The sequence below is a fragment of the Sminthopsis crassicaudata genome, chromosome 5, assembly GCF_048593235.1.
Source record: "Sminthopsis crassicaudata isolate SCR6 chromosome 5, ASM4859323v1, whole genome shotgun sequence".
NCBI lineage: Eukaryota > Metazoa > Chordata > Mammalia > Dasyuromorphia > Dasyuridae > Sminthopsis > Sminthopsis crassicaudata.
In genome coordinates, this window is record NC_133621.1 from 62,484,902 (window position 1) to 62,502,873 (window position 17,972).

The window sequence follows — 17,972 nt, forward strand, 5'->3', positions numbered from 1 at the left end:
CACAAAAAAGTTCAAGACTTTTCATGTAATGATAATAAATAATAATAGTAAGGCTAACTTTAATATAACACTTTAAGATTTTCAAAGAACTTTGCAAATGTTATTTCAATTTATCCTCACAACAACTATGAGTTATAGGTATTATGACTATCCCCATTTTACAGATGAGTAATCTGAGACCGAAAGAAATTAAGTGATATGCCCAGGTTCATACAACTCGTAAGTGTTTAAGGTTGGAATTGAACTGAGGTCTTCCTAGCCTCAGGACAGGCACTGTATCCACCGTGCAATCTAGATGCTTTTAAAATGTAAATTACCATTATGTGTATTATTTAATATTGCAAGCTATATGTTATTTACACTTGCATATATAATTGAAATGTTGATTTTTTTTCTTTTAGAAACATAAATCTTTAAGATGCTTCCATTAACTGGAAAAACTATCACATTTGATAGCTTTCCTGATCCTTCGGATACATGGGAAATCACTGAGACAATCGGCAAAGGAACTTATGGGAAAGTTTTTAAAGTGTTGAATAAGAAAAATGGCCAAAAAGCAGCAGTTAAAATCCTGGATCCAATCCATGTGAGTCTCATCTTTTTATAATTAAATTTCTTTGTTGCTACTTTGAATCCCCAGTGCATTTTCTGGTTGTCTTATTTTGATTTGCCAATCATAGTCACAGCCTGTAACTAATGACATTTTTAAAGAGGGGTAAAGATGGAAAAGGCCCTCAAAAGAGTTGCTTTGTTTATAGTGCATTGCACTGAAGGGCACATCAGTAGGACCAAAAAGCCCTAGTCACAGGTTCTATAAAAATCACACAGATATCCAGATTCACAGGTCAAAAAGGGAACATTGGGAGATTTGGATTAGCTTTCATGGCACTGGATGCATTCCTGGACCATGTGAGAAAATTTGAAATCTTCTTTATAATAAATAGCATCCAGGGAAGGTGAGTACATTTTCAGGTCAGTGTAGATGACTTAATCTTTTGAGAAAATGAAAAAAAATTAGTATTTTCAAAATATGCTCTAAATAATTTGAACTGATTAAATGATCATCATACCAAAGAGTTATAATCCTTATGGCTTTTGTCCACAAGTAAATAGTTATATATGAATGTATTTATATACACTTATACATACATGCATCCACTTCATTGTGTGTATATAAAATATGAACTTATGCTTATATGTATATATGTGTAGTATATGTAGTGTGTATATATATATATGTATATATATATATATATATTTATGAATAAAAAGAGATTGACTTTGTGGATATACATGATTTCAGTCATATAGGTATACAAACTCCTGATGTAAGTATTTGTAACTCAAGAGTCTTAAAAAGTTGTATTGCCATTGAAGTTTTAAAAATATATATATATATTTATATTTGGATAGCTAATATATATGTATTCATGTGTTTTTATGTATGTATATCATTTCTAGGATTTAAAACCAGACTCTAAGACTAGACTTTTATCCATTCTGCCTAATAAACCCTGAATTTATATTAGTGACCATCACTGAATGAAATTCATCCTTGAACATGGACCCCTTATTCCTTTATCTTGAGCCTTAAATCTTATTCTCATTTATCTTCTCCTTAATCAGTTGTTTATTTCCCAAATCTCCATTTTCTTTCTGCAGTTGCCTTTATTTAATAACTATAAGGAAAAATCTACTTAAAGTCTCAAAGTTTTCAGTTTCTTATTCTAGAGTTCATAATCTCTCATAATATTTTTTTCCTTCTTTATCAAGGGTACCTGTTGTTCCTCCTCATCATTCAAGCACAAGATGATATTCAACCTTAGCAAAAAAGTTTCCTCAAAACTGAATAACTTATTCTCTTTCTTAAAGGTTACACATTTCCATATTCCAACATAGACTAGGGTTTCCTTTCTGTTTTTTTTTTTGTTTTTTTTTTTGTTTTTTTTTTTTCAGTTTTTGTTTGTTTGCTTGCTTTTCCTTGAAGTAATGGAAAAGGAAAATTCTTTCAAAGAAGTATTGATTCTGAAAACTTGCAAAATAGGTAAAAGATCCCTATAATTCTTTCCCTCTTGTCTATATTAATGAGATCAAAATGAATTTGGTGTACATTTATCCTACCATTGCTCTACTGTGTAAACTTATTGCCAATTCAATTGCGACAAAGAGAAATTGGAACAAAGCCACCATTCTCCCTTTAGTTATCTCATGTTTTTTACCCATGCCATAGGATGAGGGCTGGAATGGAATGAGTGCATATGTCTATCTGAATGTGTTCTCAAAACATGTATCTATTATGCCTTTGTCCCTTCTTGGTGAAAAGTTTTGAGGATAAAAGTTGGAGCAGAAAAGCAAAAAAACAAAGACATTAGGTTTCATTCCATTTCAAACAAATGTATTAATTTTATGAATGTGCTATTAAATTTGATCCATTGCTGCCTTTATTCTCTTCCTGGTACTTATGTGTTTAAGACTAATTCCCTACATTCATCATGTCATTTTTCAAATAAAAAGAGATTTATAACCCAAAGATTAGAATCATAAGGAAATGATTTTAAATGCCTACAAGTATCTCATAAAAAAAGATTGGTTTTGATTTTTTTAAAAGACTTTCACTTTCTGTGACTGTTCTTGAATCCATATTTTTTCACAAAGTAACAAGGGAAGAGTTGGCATAGTGGAGAGGGGAGTTAGCCCAAGCATCAAGAAAACTCCTGATTTTTGTTCTGATTCTGTTGTATCCCCATAAACTTTTGTGACCTTCAATTTCTTTTTATAAAATGGTGAATATTGATATGGAAGATTTCTGAGTTTTTCTAGCTAAACAATTCTATGAGCCATGATAAACATATTTTTCTGTGTTTATGAGAATTTTCTAATATACTTTTGACAATGAGAGCTGAATTATTCCTTAAATTTTAAAAGATCAGCATTACGAATTTGTACTCTCTATATGTCTCAGTATGTCAAAGTTCCTGCAAGTTGATGTATTTCTCTGGTTTGAGGCATTCATCAGTGATATTATGTAATATATATCTATATAATTCTATATATACTCATATTGTATAATTATATTTCATCTAATACATATGTAGCAATATATTACATGTTATATAATACTGACATATATGATATATATCATACCATATAGTATATGTATACATTTATACAGATACATGTATATATGTATGTTAATTTAATTTCTCACAAAGTCATAACCTCTCATAATTATCCATCAAGTTATCTAAATCAGTAGATGTCCTGAAAGTATCTTGTTAAATACCTTTTCTTATATACAATATCATTTTCTGCCTCCTTTTTATACTATTTATTATTGGTAATTAAACCTCTTTAAGCCTCAGTCTCCTCCTTTGAAAAAAAAAAAAGGTGGGAGACGCAGAGCAGGGGAAATTTGGACTAGATGATCTCTAGGGTTTTTAGGTCTTAACTTTCCATAAATTGTAAAATGTTTTCACTTTTTTGAAAAAATAATTTTAATGAATTTCAGTCACTAAGAGTACTAGAATATACCTGACATACATTGTTCTTTCATTATGAATTACATGGGCAATATTCTTCTTTATTTTCTTTTTCTCCTGTGAATAATGGGCCTGTCATTCTGAGTTTGTCGATAGCCTTCTTTTATTCTTGACTGCTTAGACTAATAACTTGCTTCCCTCTTAGTGAAAACAGACTTTTGGAGAGCTATGTCATTTTAAACAAATCAATCATTTATTAGAAAAGTAACTTTATGTCATGTTCAATTCCTCTGGTTCTCCTTAATGCTAATACCTTCCACTGAGATGATCTCTGATTTTATTTCTGCATGTATGTTGTATGTATACATACATGCATATATACATATGAATATATATATATATATTTTGCATGATTCCGAGTTTCTTTACAACAGAATCTGTCCATTGCCTTTCTTGATATCCCCAGCACTTAGCACAGCACTTAAAACATTCTTGTTTTCTTGACTTGGCAACTTATCTCTTAATCTATAGAGATTTAAACCAAAAATAAAACAAAGAAAAGTTTCTAAAAGACACATAAGAATCTAATGTTCTTTTATTTAAATCATATCTCTTCAGTTAATGAGCTTTCTCAATTAATTTCCCAACCTTGGCTGTGCCTTTGTAACATCTCATTTTCCCAATACTTTCAAGTCTGGTGAAATAACAGCAGGATTTGAAATAGTATTGTCGTCCTGAATGAAGGCACTAATATCTTCCTTTAAATATGAAAAAAAATAATCATTCATATTGTTTATATAAAACAAATCATTACTCTCCACTATAGAATCACTAGGAATTAGAGGACAGAAGACAAGCATAAAGCCTATATGTTATAAAGGCAAGTTGTATTCTCCAGGACAAGTGACTTAACCTTTCAAGAGCAAGGATATTGATGAGTTATAAATCTGCTTTAGTGAATGCTGTTTTTACATGAGTAATTCTTCACACTGATGAATTCATCAGACTGGACCCTACTCTTAGAAGGGAAAAAAAAAACTATTTCAGTATTATTTTGCTGTGACAAATCTTAATTACTTATATTCCCATTTCTTTGTTTTTACAACATTCTTCTGACCATTTCCAACTAGGATATTGATGAAGAGATAGAAGCAGAATACCACATCTTGAAAGCCCTTTCTGATCACCCCAATGTAGTCAAGTTCTATGGAATGTACTTCAAAAAGGGTAAAAAGAATGGTGACCAGCTCTGGTTGGTTCTTGAGGTAAGTTTTGAATCTTTTCTTAAATTGGAGAAGATTTGGGAAGGGATCCTGGGACTTCTTACCTTTGATTATTATATGAGACTCTTAGACACTGTAAAACAATCCATATCTTTATGCTCAGACCCTTCCTGGAATAAAGATTCCATTCTGAATTCCTCATATTGAGAGCCATTAGGAATAAGGAAGCAATTCACATGAATTGCGTATATATGATTAAAGAATGAGAGTTAAAGAACCTACAAAAAAAGGAAGATGAAATTGGAATGATTCATCCCGGAGAAGAATAGATTATAAATGAGCTTCATTTTGGCCTTTGTGTATAAAGAATTAGTAGGCAAAAGAAGATGAGAAACTATTTTCTTCTTTTATTTACTCTCTTCTTGGTGGATATAATGGTTTAGTCATTCAGATGAGATATTCTATTTTGGTGTAAAAATTGTTAAATATTGGGAAATTTATCAAGAGAGGCTCTGAAAAAAATCAAATATTCTAAAATAAATTATTCTTTATTTAGAGAGACCTTTCTAAAGACAAGGGAATAGATGAGAAGGTAACTTGTTATGACACTAGTCTTAGAAAAAGCATATTTCTTAGATTTTTCTTTAACAATTGATTAATCTATATGCAAAAATGATGAAGTTATTGGTTCAGAGATTAGCACTGAATAATGTTCTATTGTGTTCATATACCATAACTTATTCATCAACTCCCCAACAGATGGGCATCCACACAGTTTTCAGTTCCTTGGCACTTCAAAAAGGACTGCCACAAACATTTTTGCACATGTGGGTCCTTCTCCTTTTCTTATGATCTCTTTGGTTAGATCACTTCACAACTCCACCAACAATGGATTAGTATTCCATTGCTTCAATATTCATCATTATCTTTTCCTGTCATTTTAGCCAATCTGAGAGGTGTGTAGTGGTCCCTCAAAGTCGCCTTAATTTGCATTTCTCAGATCAATAGTGATTTAGAGCTTTTTTTATATGACCAGAAATAATTTTAATTTAATTTCTTCATCTAAAAATTGTCTGTTCATATCCTATGACCATTTATCAATTGGAGAATGACTTGTATTCTTTAAGTTTGAGTAAATTCCCTATATATTTTTAAAATGAGGCCTTTGTCAGAATCCTTGGGTGTAAAATTTTCCCCCAGTTTACTGCTTCCCTTCTAATTTTGCTGCATTGTTTTGAGTTTTTTTGGTACAAAAAATTTTTAACTTAATTTAATCAAAATTATTGATTTTGCATTCCAAAAGGTGCTCTAATTCTTCTTTGACCACAAATTCCTTTCTTTTCCACTGATCTGAGAGGTAAACTATCCTTTGTTCTTCTCATTTGCTTATAGTATCACTCTTTATGTCTAAATCATGAACCCATTTCAACCTTATCTCAGCATAGAGTATTAAGCATAGGTCAATGCATAGTTTCTATCATACTAATTCCCAATTTTCCCAGCTGTTTTTGTTAAATAGTGAGTTCTTATCCCAGAAGCTGGAGTCTTTGTATTTATCAAACACTAGATTACTATAGTCATTGATTATTGTGTCTTGTAAACCTAAACTATTCCACTGATCAACTATTCTATTTTTTAGTATCAAATGGTTTTGATGATTGCTGTTTATAATATAGTGTTAGCTAAGGCACATTCATTTGCAGTTTCCCATTAATTCCCTTGAAATTCTTGACCTTTTGTTCTTCCAGATGAACTTTGTTGTTATTTTTTCTAGCTCTGTAAAGTAATTTCTTCTCAGTCTGATTGATATGGCACTGAATAAGTAGATTCATTTAGGTAGAATTGTTATTTTTATTATATTAGCTCAGTCTATCTATGAGCACTTGATATTCTCCTGATTGTTTAGATCTGACTTTATTTGTGTGGAAAATGTTTTGTAGTTGTGTTCATGAGGTTCCTGACTTTGTCTTGGCAGGTTTACTCCCAAATAGTTTATATTTTCTACAGTAATTTTAAATGGATTTTTTCTTTGTATTTCTTGTGCTGGATTTTATTGGGTAATATATAAAAATGCTGATGATGTATGTAGATTTATTTTTGTATCCTGAAACTTTGCTAAGGTTATGAATTACTTCTAGTAGTTTTTTGTTTATTCTCTAAATATATCATCATATCATCTGCAAAGAGTGATAATTTGGTTTCCTTATCACTTACTCTAATTCTTTTCATGTCTTTTTTTTTCTCTTATTACCCCAGTCCACACTTTGAAAACCACTGGCTCACATCACACATCTTAACTCAGCTTCCCAATGATCCAAAAGAATCATCTCCATGTTTGAGCTACCATATTTGATTACAATATGCCACTGTTCAAGTCCTTGAATTATTCTTTTAAAATATAGTGATGACTTTGAATGAATTTTCAAATAAAGGTTCCATTTTTTCTGAAAAAAAAAAAAGTGATTCCTTACTATATAAATAAAAATTCTGCCAACTTCAAACCTAGAATATACAATGTATTTAACAAAATTATACTAGGTAAGATTTCCATTCAATATGCATTATAGCAATACCTTTTCTCTACTATTATGTTTTTATCTTAATTTTAATAGTATTTCTCAGAATTTAGAATTTCAGTTTCTATTTCAGGATGGCTTCTTCATTTTATTGCAAAATTTGTTTGAGAAAAAAATAAAAAATGAGTAATATAGATTGAGACACCTAAACCCAAGTAAAGCAAATTAGTCCCTTCTCTCCCACAAATAACACTCCATCTTCAACTTCTGTGTCTTTGCGCTAGCCTTCCCCCATGCCTAGAATCCATTCTCTCCTTACTGCTACCTCATAAGTTTTTCTCTCCTTTCAAGGTACAACTCAGGCACCATCTTCAACATAAAGCCTTTAGAGGAAGTTAGGTGGCATGGTGGAGTGCTAGCCTGGAGGTTCAGACATTTCTTAGCTTTGTGATTCTGAGTAGGCTACTTTATCTCTGTCTGCTTCGGTTTTTCCAACCAGAAAATAAAAATAATAGCACCTATAGCTCATAGTTTTTGTGAGCATCAAATGAGATTGTGCTTGTAAAATGCTTAGTATAGTGCCTAGATGCTTAATAAATGCTTGTATTTTTCCCTTTCTCTCTTTCCTGATTCCTCCTTACTTCAAGTACCTTCCCTGTCAAACAATATTTTAATTAACCATCTTATATAGATTTGTATTTATTTATTTTATATTTTTATTGTATATATTTTATGTGTATTTGTTTCCCCTATTATCATGTAAGCTCATTTATTTGTATTTGCATCCCACTGATTAGCACAATACCTCTTATATTGTAAGCATTTAATAAATACTCATTGATTGATTGATTCTGAACTTAATGAGACATAGCTGCTAACTGTCTCTGTGTAGTTATTCTTTATGGTTAATGTGATTAGGAAGAGGGACTTTAAATGATTAAGAGCTGGGTTCTAATCTTGTCTTAGAAACTTATTAGCTATGTGCCATAGGCAAATTATTTAACTTCTCTGATTCTTAGTTTTCTTGTCTTTAAAAAGAGATAATTAAACTTGATAATTTTCAAGGATCCTTCCACCTCAAAATTCAATGATCCTATACAATGTTTATTTATACTCTTTCAAAAATTCTCCCTAGGGGAATTTGTCTGTATTCTGGAGATATTTCTCTAGATTTCTTCCCCATGGCAAATATAAGCTGTCCATCACTTGGCCCTCCTTCTTGCTATATTACCGATCTATTTTTTCTCTTTCTGATGATATAGCACTCTGATGATATCCCTCTGCCATTTCTGCATAGTTCTTTGTTGATATTTTCTATAACTTCCTTTTGTGTTATAGTTTCATTTATAATATAGACATTATGATTAATAGGATTCTGTTCCTACAGTAATATGTCTACCATTTATCATTGGACAAAGATGCCATACAGCATACCAACAACTAAGTTAATGTTTATAGTCTGTCTAAAAACTGTGATTCTTAGCGTGCTCTGTCCCCTATTTCTCCATTCTGTCACCATCATTGCAAAAGTGAAAGATATCAGACACCATCTTGTATTTTTTTTTGTTTAATGGGGTTTCCAAGACCAAAGAATTCACTACCAAGATCAATCAGTTAGAGTACTGATGAGCCTTAGCTAATGTAGCCTGCTGGGATGCTACTTCAAGCTTTTCCATCATGATAGAACGGGTCAGAGCTTATGTTTCACTGGCATTGCCTTCAAGAACCCAGAGTCCCTTCTCTGCCAAAATAAAGTATCAGAGTAGAACATTGTGAAGAAAAAGGTTTAGAGGCTAAGGGAATAGGAGAGGGAAGGACCAGGCTCAAGATTTCATCTGTTTGGGGAATTCCTGGTGTGGAAACTTCCTCCACAATATCAATATAGATCTTAACTATATTTTTCTCTTAACTGAAGAAAGTAGCCTGTACATTGGGTGGTTAAGCAACCTGCCAGGGTCGCAAGGCTTGTGAGTCACATGAAAAACTTGATCTCAGGTCTTCTTTACCTACAAATAACTGTATCTGCTACTTGAAGTTTCTGTGGAGCACAATGATAAGTTAAACATCTCATCTACACAGGCATTCAAATATATACATACAGATATACATGTATAATATACGTATATATTATATATATATGTACATATATATATATTTCCATATATATTATAGAAGAAAGTAAGCTTTCAAATTGTATTCAAGAACCTGTGTTTATCTATGGAAATTAGGCAAATTGCTTACATGCATAAATGATTAGATGCTTAATTACCTGCTCTGAACACACAAACAGTAGAAGGTGCTGCTACTGAGACATTTTGGAAGATTTGGCTGGTGGCAGAAGTACTTTATCCCATAAAATGACTGCTAATCATGTCTCTCAGCCAATTAAGACTCAAATAAGTTATTCCTGCCAAGAGCCCCAGAAGAATGGCTCCATGAAAACCATGTTATTTTTAACCAGACTCTTCAGCATACTTCCATTTAAAAAAAAAAAAAAAATCATTGTTTGCAACACAGCACAAAATTAAAAAGACTTCTGGGGAAAGAGAATTTTTGAATTTTGAGTGACATCCTTCATTATGAGTGTGGTATGTGGGGAGGAATGTAGCTGGTCTTGATTTAACAAAAAACTGTCAAATATTTCTTTGTAACTATAAAAAATCCTTTAATTTGTATTTCAATCTAGGATTGGAAATGTATAGAGAGTAGTAGTAATACCTTTCTATGCTCCCTAGGCAAACCATTTCTGTTCTGTGCTATTTTTTTTTTATTTGAAAGGGGAGTTAGGAAACAATAGTTTTCTTATTCACCCATTTCTTATTGTCAAAAAAAAAAAAAGTGTTGAGGATTATGCTTTGGGAAATAGATGGGAAATTTTTCTTTATCCCCTTTGTACTTCCTTTATTTTTTTTTTAAACACAATCAGTTACTGCTTGCACGACATTGGACAAGTAATATATAAACTATCCATACCCTAGAAGGAAACTAAACTGGAAGGTCATCTGCTCTATAGTATCAGGTATCAGACATGACCCCGCAGGCCACAGTAACCCATAATGTTCTGTATAGTCCAAACCAAATTAAAGTGGGATTGGAAAATAGTTTACAAAATAAATAAAAATACAATATAACATCAAGAATATTAATATGTGGCTTTCTAAGACCATTGCTCCCAGAGATTCTTATGTATGGCTTAGTAGCCCTCATTTCAATTTAAATTTGACATCACCAATCTAATCAACTACTTCATTTTATTTTTTCTTTTAATAATGCTTTATTGGGACAGCTAAGTGGCGCAGTCAATAGAGCACCAACCCTGAAGTCAGGAGGACCTGAGTTCAAATCTAGCCTCAGACACTTAATACTTCTTAGCTGTGTGATCCTGAGCAAGTCACTTAATCCCAATTGTCTCAAGGGGGAAAAAAAAAAAAAAAAAAGCTTTATTGAGGGACTTGTTACTTGTTACTGCCCCACACAGAGAGCCTTCCCTTATGATAGGTAAGTACAATCAAGCAAAACAAATCATCACATTGTGTATATCTGAACACTTGGCTTTTTTGTGTCTGGTATTCAGAATGGCAAATAGTAAGTGCTTAAATAAATGCCTGATAATTGACTGAATAATGTGTCTCATTCCAAAGCTCAATTCTGACTGAATTGAGTCAAACTGAGCCCAAGGAAAGACCTTAATTCCTAATACATCTAGGGCCATCTCTGGGCCTCCTGATCTATATCTTACCATTGGACCCAAATGGCTCCAGAGTAGTGAGTGAGGTTGGCGACTCGACTCTGCACAGTCTGCCCTTACTTAAATCCAAGTCACTTATAAGTCATGGCATAGCCTTCCTGATTTCATGATCCTCTTAAAGATCAAAGGACAAACAACAAGCCCTATAAGTAGCTAGTTGGACTTCCCTAGATTGCCAAAGGAGTCCAGGACATTAAAAGTTTAAAAATTCCTTATTTGTATAAAAAGTAGAACACATAACACCTTAAAGATTTTTGGTGTCAGTTGAGTCAAATCTCCAAACATTTTTTAAGAGCTTACTGTTTGTTAAGCACTGGGCTAAGAAAAGGGAATATAAATACAAACAGAGAGACTGAAGCTGTTTAAAGGTACCCTCTTCTGGGGCATGGAAGAGAAATTTCCTTTGGAAAGTCAGGATTGTACTTTGAAAAAGAATGAAGATAAGATGGGGAATGCATCTTCTCCTTAAAAATGGAGGTTCTGAAATAAAAAAGAGGTTCTGGGATGAACCACCTGAACAGAGAAAGAAGCTGGAGGGGCAGAGAGTCCATCTAATATGAGAAGTAGTACAGAGGTGGAGTGAGTTTACAGGGTAAAAAGGTTTCCATGGCATAGTAGACAAAGCCCTTTAATACAAAGTCAAGAGTGCATCCTGGGGAAGTACTGGGCCTCTTCTTTAAGAAATAGAAGCTTTTATGCTTCTGAATTTGAGCTTCTAAAGAGGAGAGGATCCTAGAGGATCACTCTTTTGTAATCCTGGATAAGAATGATAAAGGGGAAAAGTTGTGTAGATGATTTTAAAGGTAAAACAACATTACAAAAAGCCATTAATATTGGAAGCCTAACCTTCACAATGATCTTTTTTAGTTAGACATTTTGAGATCTAGTTTATCATTACCACCTAGCTCTTTTTTATACATATTTCTGATTACTTTTAACCTTCCAAATTATCTGTGTAATCACATTTTTTTTCACTTGTAAAATGGGGACCAGGAGTAGAGAATAGACTTTGATTTTCACTGAAAATTTATGATAGTAACATTTGTTGGCACCTGTAGGAAGAAAGAGTGAATGATGGAGTTGAGTCACCACCAAAATACTTCCAGTAATGCCTTTTCCCCCGATTTCTGTTTCCTAATGCTTCATATGGGCGAAAGCTTCTTACGTGAACATAATCTTTTTCTATCTTCTACTATCAACATCTCTTAACTACCTAACTCTTATGACTCCTGATGCTTAGAAAACTCAAATGAACCCAAAGCAACTGCTATTCAACAGTGAGAAGGGTGGCAAAGAAAAAAGCAAGCCTTCCCAAAATACCTTTTAACTTTCCTACATTTCCTTTTATGTGTCATTTTTATATTATATATATTATGCATATATATATATTATGCACATATATACATACATAAATACACACACATATGTGTATGTCTATATGTCTCTGTGTGTATATGCATTTATATATATATATATGTATATATATGTATATATATACAATATGTATGTATAATGGAGAAAATAGATCCTTATAGGCTGGATCAGTGTACTCTGCTAATGGGATTGGGAAGTGAATATTAGTACATGAAAATATTCTGTAACCAGTTCTGGTTCCTAGCCATGGGGTGAAGAGGAAACTTTCTGATTGACCATAGAGCTTGAACTGGGATGAGGGCAAGGAAGGTGAAGACATTCAAATGACTTTAACCAACCAAAATAAAAATCTTGCTCTAGTTCTGTTCTTCCTTGGCAGAGTCTGAGGGGAGATGTGCTTTTAAGTCTCTAATTGAAAGTGGCCTTCAACCTTTTCCATCTGAGGTCCCTAAGCATATGATAAACATGAGTGAGTTTGGGTTCTTTCTTTGCATTTGTTCTTTCTTATTTTTATTGAAGAAGATTAGAGATGGTTAATTTTGATGGTGACATTTGAAAAGTTAGAATGAGACACTAGAATTCTGAAGCTAGCATTTTTGCTAGTATTTGTAATGAGGAACAAAGTCTAGAAAAATTTTCTTGACCCAACCTAGCAATAGCAGAGGTGAAAATTCATCTATCCATCAGCCAGGCCACATTTGGAGATGAATGCTAAGTAGAAACTGTGTCAAGTCTGTGTCCCCTCTCCAGGGATTGAAGTTGTATAAGAAAGTTATACCCATCAAATGTTGAAAGGGAATGTTTGTAAACTAACTTAAAAGATTTTATAGAAGCAAACTACTATTAATTGTTAAGTATAAATGAGGAACTTGTCACTGGCTGCTAACAGTAGAGGAAATATATTGGTAAAAGTCATACCTGACTTCTCAGGGAACCCAGGACCTTAAGAAGGAGATAGGCAGACAGATGAACCCCATGAATTACTAGATAAGCATATGATGAAGAATGTTTAATCTACCATTTGCATAGATAGCCTGTTGTCTAGCAATAGGTATATCTTGAATAAAATCTATTTGGAGCTGGGCCCAGAGTAGAAAGAGGAATTGGAATAGGCTAGGTTGATTTTAGAAATTTGAAAAGCTCTTTTACAGAGTACCAAGCTTCCCATGAAAGCTAAGACCCAACTTTTGAATATTAACATCTTTCGGATTCCTTGTCACAGGATAAGGAACACCACTGCTCAAAAGGTCCACAGGTCAGCAGAAGGACAAATGGTGGATATGAGTAAACACATAATAACTATTGGTAATACTGAAGGACTAAAATAAAGGATATTATTGAGAAATTGCATTAGGAGACAAGAAGATGAACTGATCATGTGGCAAGAGCCAGGGACATCAGGTAGACATCCACGATACTCTAATGGCACTCTTGTGTTCTCAGGAGAAATTGAGAAAGCCATCAAGCACATAGGATGCATCAACTACAGTAAGTCTTTGAGAGAATATTGACAAGAATATATGAATTCTTGTTCCTCAATATAAGAAAGCATGAAAAGGATTGAAATCTGAATGGAATTCATGAGTTAATGAGATTACAGATAATTTGAAATATACATACTCATCTATATGCATATATATATACATACTTATATAGCCTTTGTATTGTTTTTTCCATCAGAATGTAAGCCCCTTGAGAGTAGACATTCTTTCATTTTTTTATATTTTTGTGGCCAGTATAGAATATATAGCAAGTTCTTAATAAATGTTTATTCATTGATTGAAGGCAGCAAAAACTTGACAATAGCCAGAACAAAAAGAATATTTGAAAAGTAACTTATTGCCACTTGGAAATTAGTTGAAAGGTCATCTGATCCCCATCAATATTGGCTTTGGATCTAGGAGGTCATACCAGGCAAGAAGCCGGTTTCTTCTATATTGCACACAGAATGTAATTATTCCTATTGCGGTGGTATCATGCACACTATGGCCCATTATGTATCTGATTTAGCCCTAATTTATTCATCTTTAATAATTACATCAGTTTTCCTAGTTGCTTCCCAATTATAGCAATTTTTCTCTTTGGAATCATCTCTCTTTCAATAAGATCAAAGACTTGTAATCACAGGTGACATTAGGAAGCTCTGAAATTCAGTAAACACTCATAAAAGCTCTCAAACATAGATTTCCAATCATTGGCCAAGGCTTTCGAGTGAATAAGTATTACTTTCATATGCCGTGGATTATTAGCAGCTCTTTTATTTTCCTGCTTTAAAGTGGCATTCAGAGATCTCAGAGGTTCATATTTGCCTGTTAGGAAGAAAGACACTATAATGTAATAAGAGAGAGAAAGAGACAGACAGACAGACAGAGACAGAGAGACAGAGAGACAGACAGACAGACAGACAGACACACACACACACACACACACACACACACACACACACACACACACACACACACACCAAGAGAGAGAGACAAAGACAGAGAGAGAGAGACAGAGACACATGAACACACAGACAGAGACAGACAGAGACAGAGACAGAAAGACAGAGACAGACACACACACAAAGAGAGAGACAGAGACAGAGACAGAGAGAGACAGAGACACACACACAAAGACAGACAGACAGACAGAGACAGAGGTAAAGACAGAGACAGAGGTAGAGACAGAGATAGAGACGGGCAGATAGAGAAACAGAGAAAGAGACGATACACTAACAGATGAAACAAAGATCATATTTCTGCTTGCCTAGAGACTGAATAAAAATAAATCCACATAATCCCATAGTATAGTGTGGGGAGGGTAAATACAGGCCTTTGAGTTGTGCTGAGAGCCCAACCTTTTTCTTTGTTCCTTATGGTGATGCACGATTGCAGAAGAGAAGTGATTGACAAGATGATTTCTTTTATGTTTCTAGAGAAGGAACAGATATTGCACATTCCCAAGTATAACAGACTGCATTGTGGTATGTTTATACAAGGCAGAATGTACTGAGGCATTTTAAAGTTTTATTATCATCTTCATCATCATCATCCCTATTTCCATTATTACTTTAGTTAGGGCTTGAAAAAAAAATCAAGGTCAAGGTGTCTGTACTTTTTTTTTTTCTTTACATACAGGATTTGTTTTTTAATGGATTTTTTTTTTCTATAGAGTTCTAAACCCTCTTTCACCTTCTCCAACAACCAGAATATAAATAGTAAACATGGTCCTAATCAGTAATGACTCATTCCTTTTTACTAAACCTGGCCTCTTTGTTAATCATATAATTATTTGACGTGACATGCAAGCTTAAATTCTAAAACTCCTACTTAGCAAACAAAGCCCAAGCCAACTAGGAAAGGATTCTGCTTTTTTTCCTCCTACCTTTTTAACAAAGTTGAATATATTACAGCCGTCTTGATTGCTTAACTCATTCTAATCTAAGTTGTTAGCATTGGAGCAGAGTTAAAGGAAACAATACAGAAATTCTTTTTTGTTTGAATTGGAGGGGGCATCTTTTGTTTTTATATTATAGACATTTCCAAATTATCTTCACTCTCTAAATGTGCTCTAGTAAAAAAAAAAAAAGTAAAATAATTAAACAAAACTTATAACACAATAACCTTATCTGAAAGTGCAAGCAGCATTTTAACTCTACAGTCCCCCTCAAGTTTAATTTTCTAATTAACAAAAACCTATTTTTTCCTTCTCTAAGTCCATTGGGGGAAAAAGAAAAGATTAACAAATTTCTTATGACAAATATGAATAGTCAAACAATTGGCTACATGCAAAAATATATATGTCCTGTTCTGCTTCATCATCAGTCCTCTAGAATGATAATCAATTTTATTAATTACATTTCCTATAGCTTTCAAAGTGTTACTCTATAAATTGTTCTCATAGTTTTTCTTATTTCATAGTTTTCATTTTTATAATATTATAATATCATTATAAAGTAGTTTTCTGGTTCTCCTTACTTTACTCTGCATCAGTTCAAATAAGTCTTTTCATGTCTTTTTAAAATCATTTCTTTCCTTATTTCTCACAATAGTATCATAGATACTATGTATCTATATAATATACATTCATATACCATAATACATTCAACTATTTTTCATTTTTTTAGTATTCCTTTAGTTTCCTGTTATTATAGTTTTTTGTATTGTTTTGTCACCACAGATATTACTACTATAAATATCAGATACTTACTAATTCTGTTACCATGGGCAAGACACTATTTGTGTCATATACTTTATCTATAAAATGAGCTGGAGAAAGAAATGGCAATCCAGTCCAGTATCTTTGCCAAAAAATTTCCCCCAATGGAATCATGAAGAGTCAAATAGGACTGAGACTGAAGGAAAAAAAAAAGATCTTTTTTTCTCTTTCTTCTATGTCTTTTGAGAATAAACTTGATAGTGATGCATCTAGTTAAGATGGCACATGCTCTTTAGAATTTTTTGTGTATAATTCCAAATTGCTTTCCAGCATCAACAGTACATTAATGTTCCTATTTTTTCACAGCTCATCCAATATTTGACATTTTCCTTTTTTGTCATCTTTGCCAATATGATAGACATGGGCATTTTTCCCCACAAAGCTATGATTTGAGTTACTTCTCTTAGAGTTGCCTGTTCCAGAATTGCCATATCCTTAGATCATTTACGAATTGGGAGATGACTTTTATTTTTGTTCATTTGAATCATTATCAATTTATATATCTTAGAAATGAAAACTTTATTAGATAAACTTATAATAAAGACTTTTTCCAAGTTAATTGCTTCTCTTGTAATATTAAATTACTTGGATTTGTTTATGAAAAAACATTAAAATTTATTTATGAAAATATATTCATTTTATCTTCCATGATCTTTTCTGTTCCTTGTTTGATCATGACCTATTCTTCTATCCAGAGATATGATATGTAATTTTTCCTAACTTTCTTTTATTTGTTGATGATGTGACCTGATATGTCTAGTTCATAACCTCATCACCCATCATATGGATTATTGCAGTAGTCCCCTTGCCTCAAGTCTTTCCTATTTCAAAACATTCTCTTCTCAGTTATCAAAGTGATTTTCCCCAATGATAAACTTGACCATATCATCCTGTTACTCAATAAACTCTTTTTTTTTCAATAAACTCTTAATAGCTAGCTATTACTTCCAAGATGTAAGAATAATAATAATAGCTAACATTTATGTAGCAATCACTAGGTACCAGGCATTGTGCTAAACACGTTGTAATTATTATCTTATTTGATTCTCACAACTTTGGAAGGTAGGTGCTTTTCTTATCCCCATTTTACAGAGGAGACTGAGACAAACAGTAGTTAAGTGACTTGCCTAGAATCACACAACTAGGTCCCATTTGAATGCAGTTCTTCCTAAGTCCAGGCCCTGCACGCTATCCTACACATCATTTCATTCGTCCATAAAGTTCCTTGGGATTTAAAACTCTTGATAAGCAGACCTCTTGCTACCTTAAATAAAAGACTATGAGAAAACTTTAAGCCAACAGAATGAAGTTTTCTTTTTTTTTTACTTAATATAATTTTTCTAATTACATGTAAAGATAGTTTTTAACATTCACTTTTGTAAGGATTTGAGTTCCAAATGTATTTTCTCCCTCTCTTCCTTACCTATCC

General features: G+C 32.8%; 1 protein-coding gene across 1 annotated transcript in view; it reads left to right on the plus strand.

The window, feature by feature from the left end:
* The first annotated feature begins 406 nt into the window (after positions 1 to 406).
* Positions 407 to 17,972, plus strand: part of MYO3A (myosin IIIA) — a 209,129-nt gene continuing 191,563 nt past the window's right edge. Inside the window, exons 1-2 of the mRNA XM_074269536.1 lie at positions 407 to 586; positions 4,610 to 4,744. Coding sequence (XP_074125637.1) covers positions 419 to 586; positions 4,610 to 4,744 — 303 coding nt within the window. The 5' untranslated portion in view covers positions 407 to 418. The remainder of the gene's footprint in view (positions 587 to 4,609; positions 4,745 to 17,972) is intronic.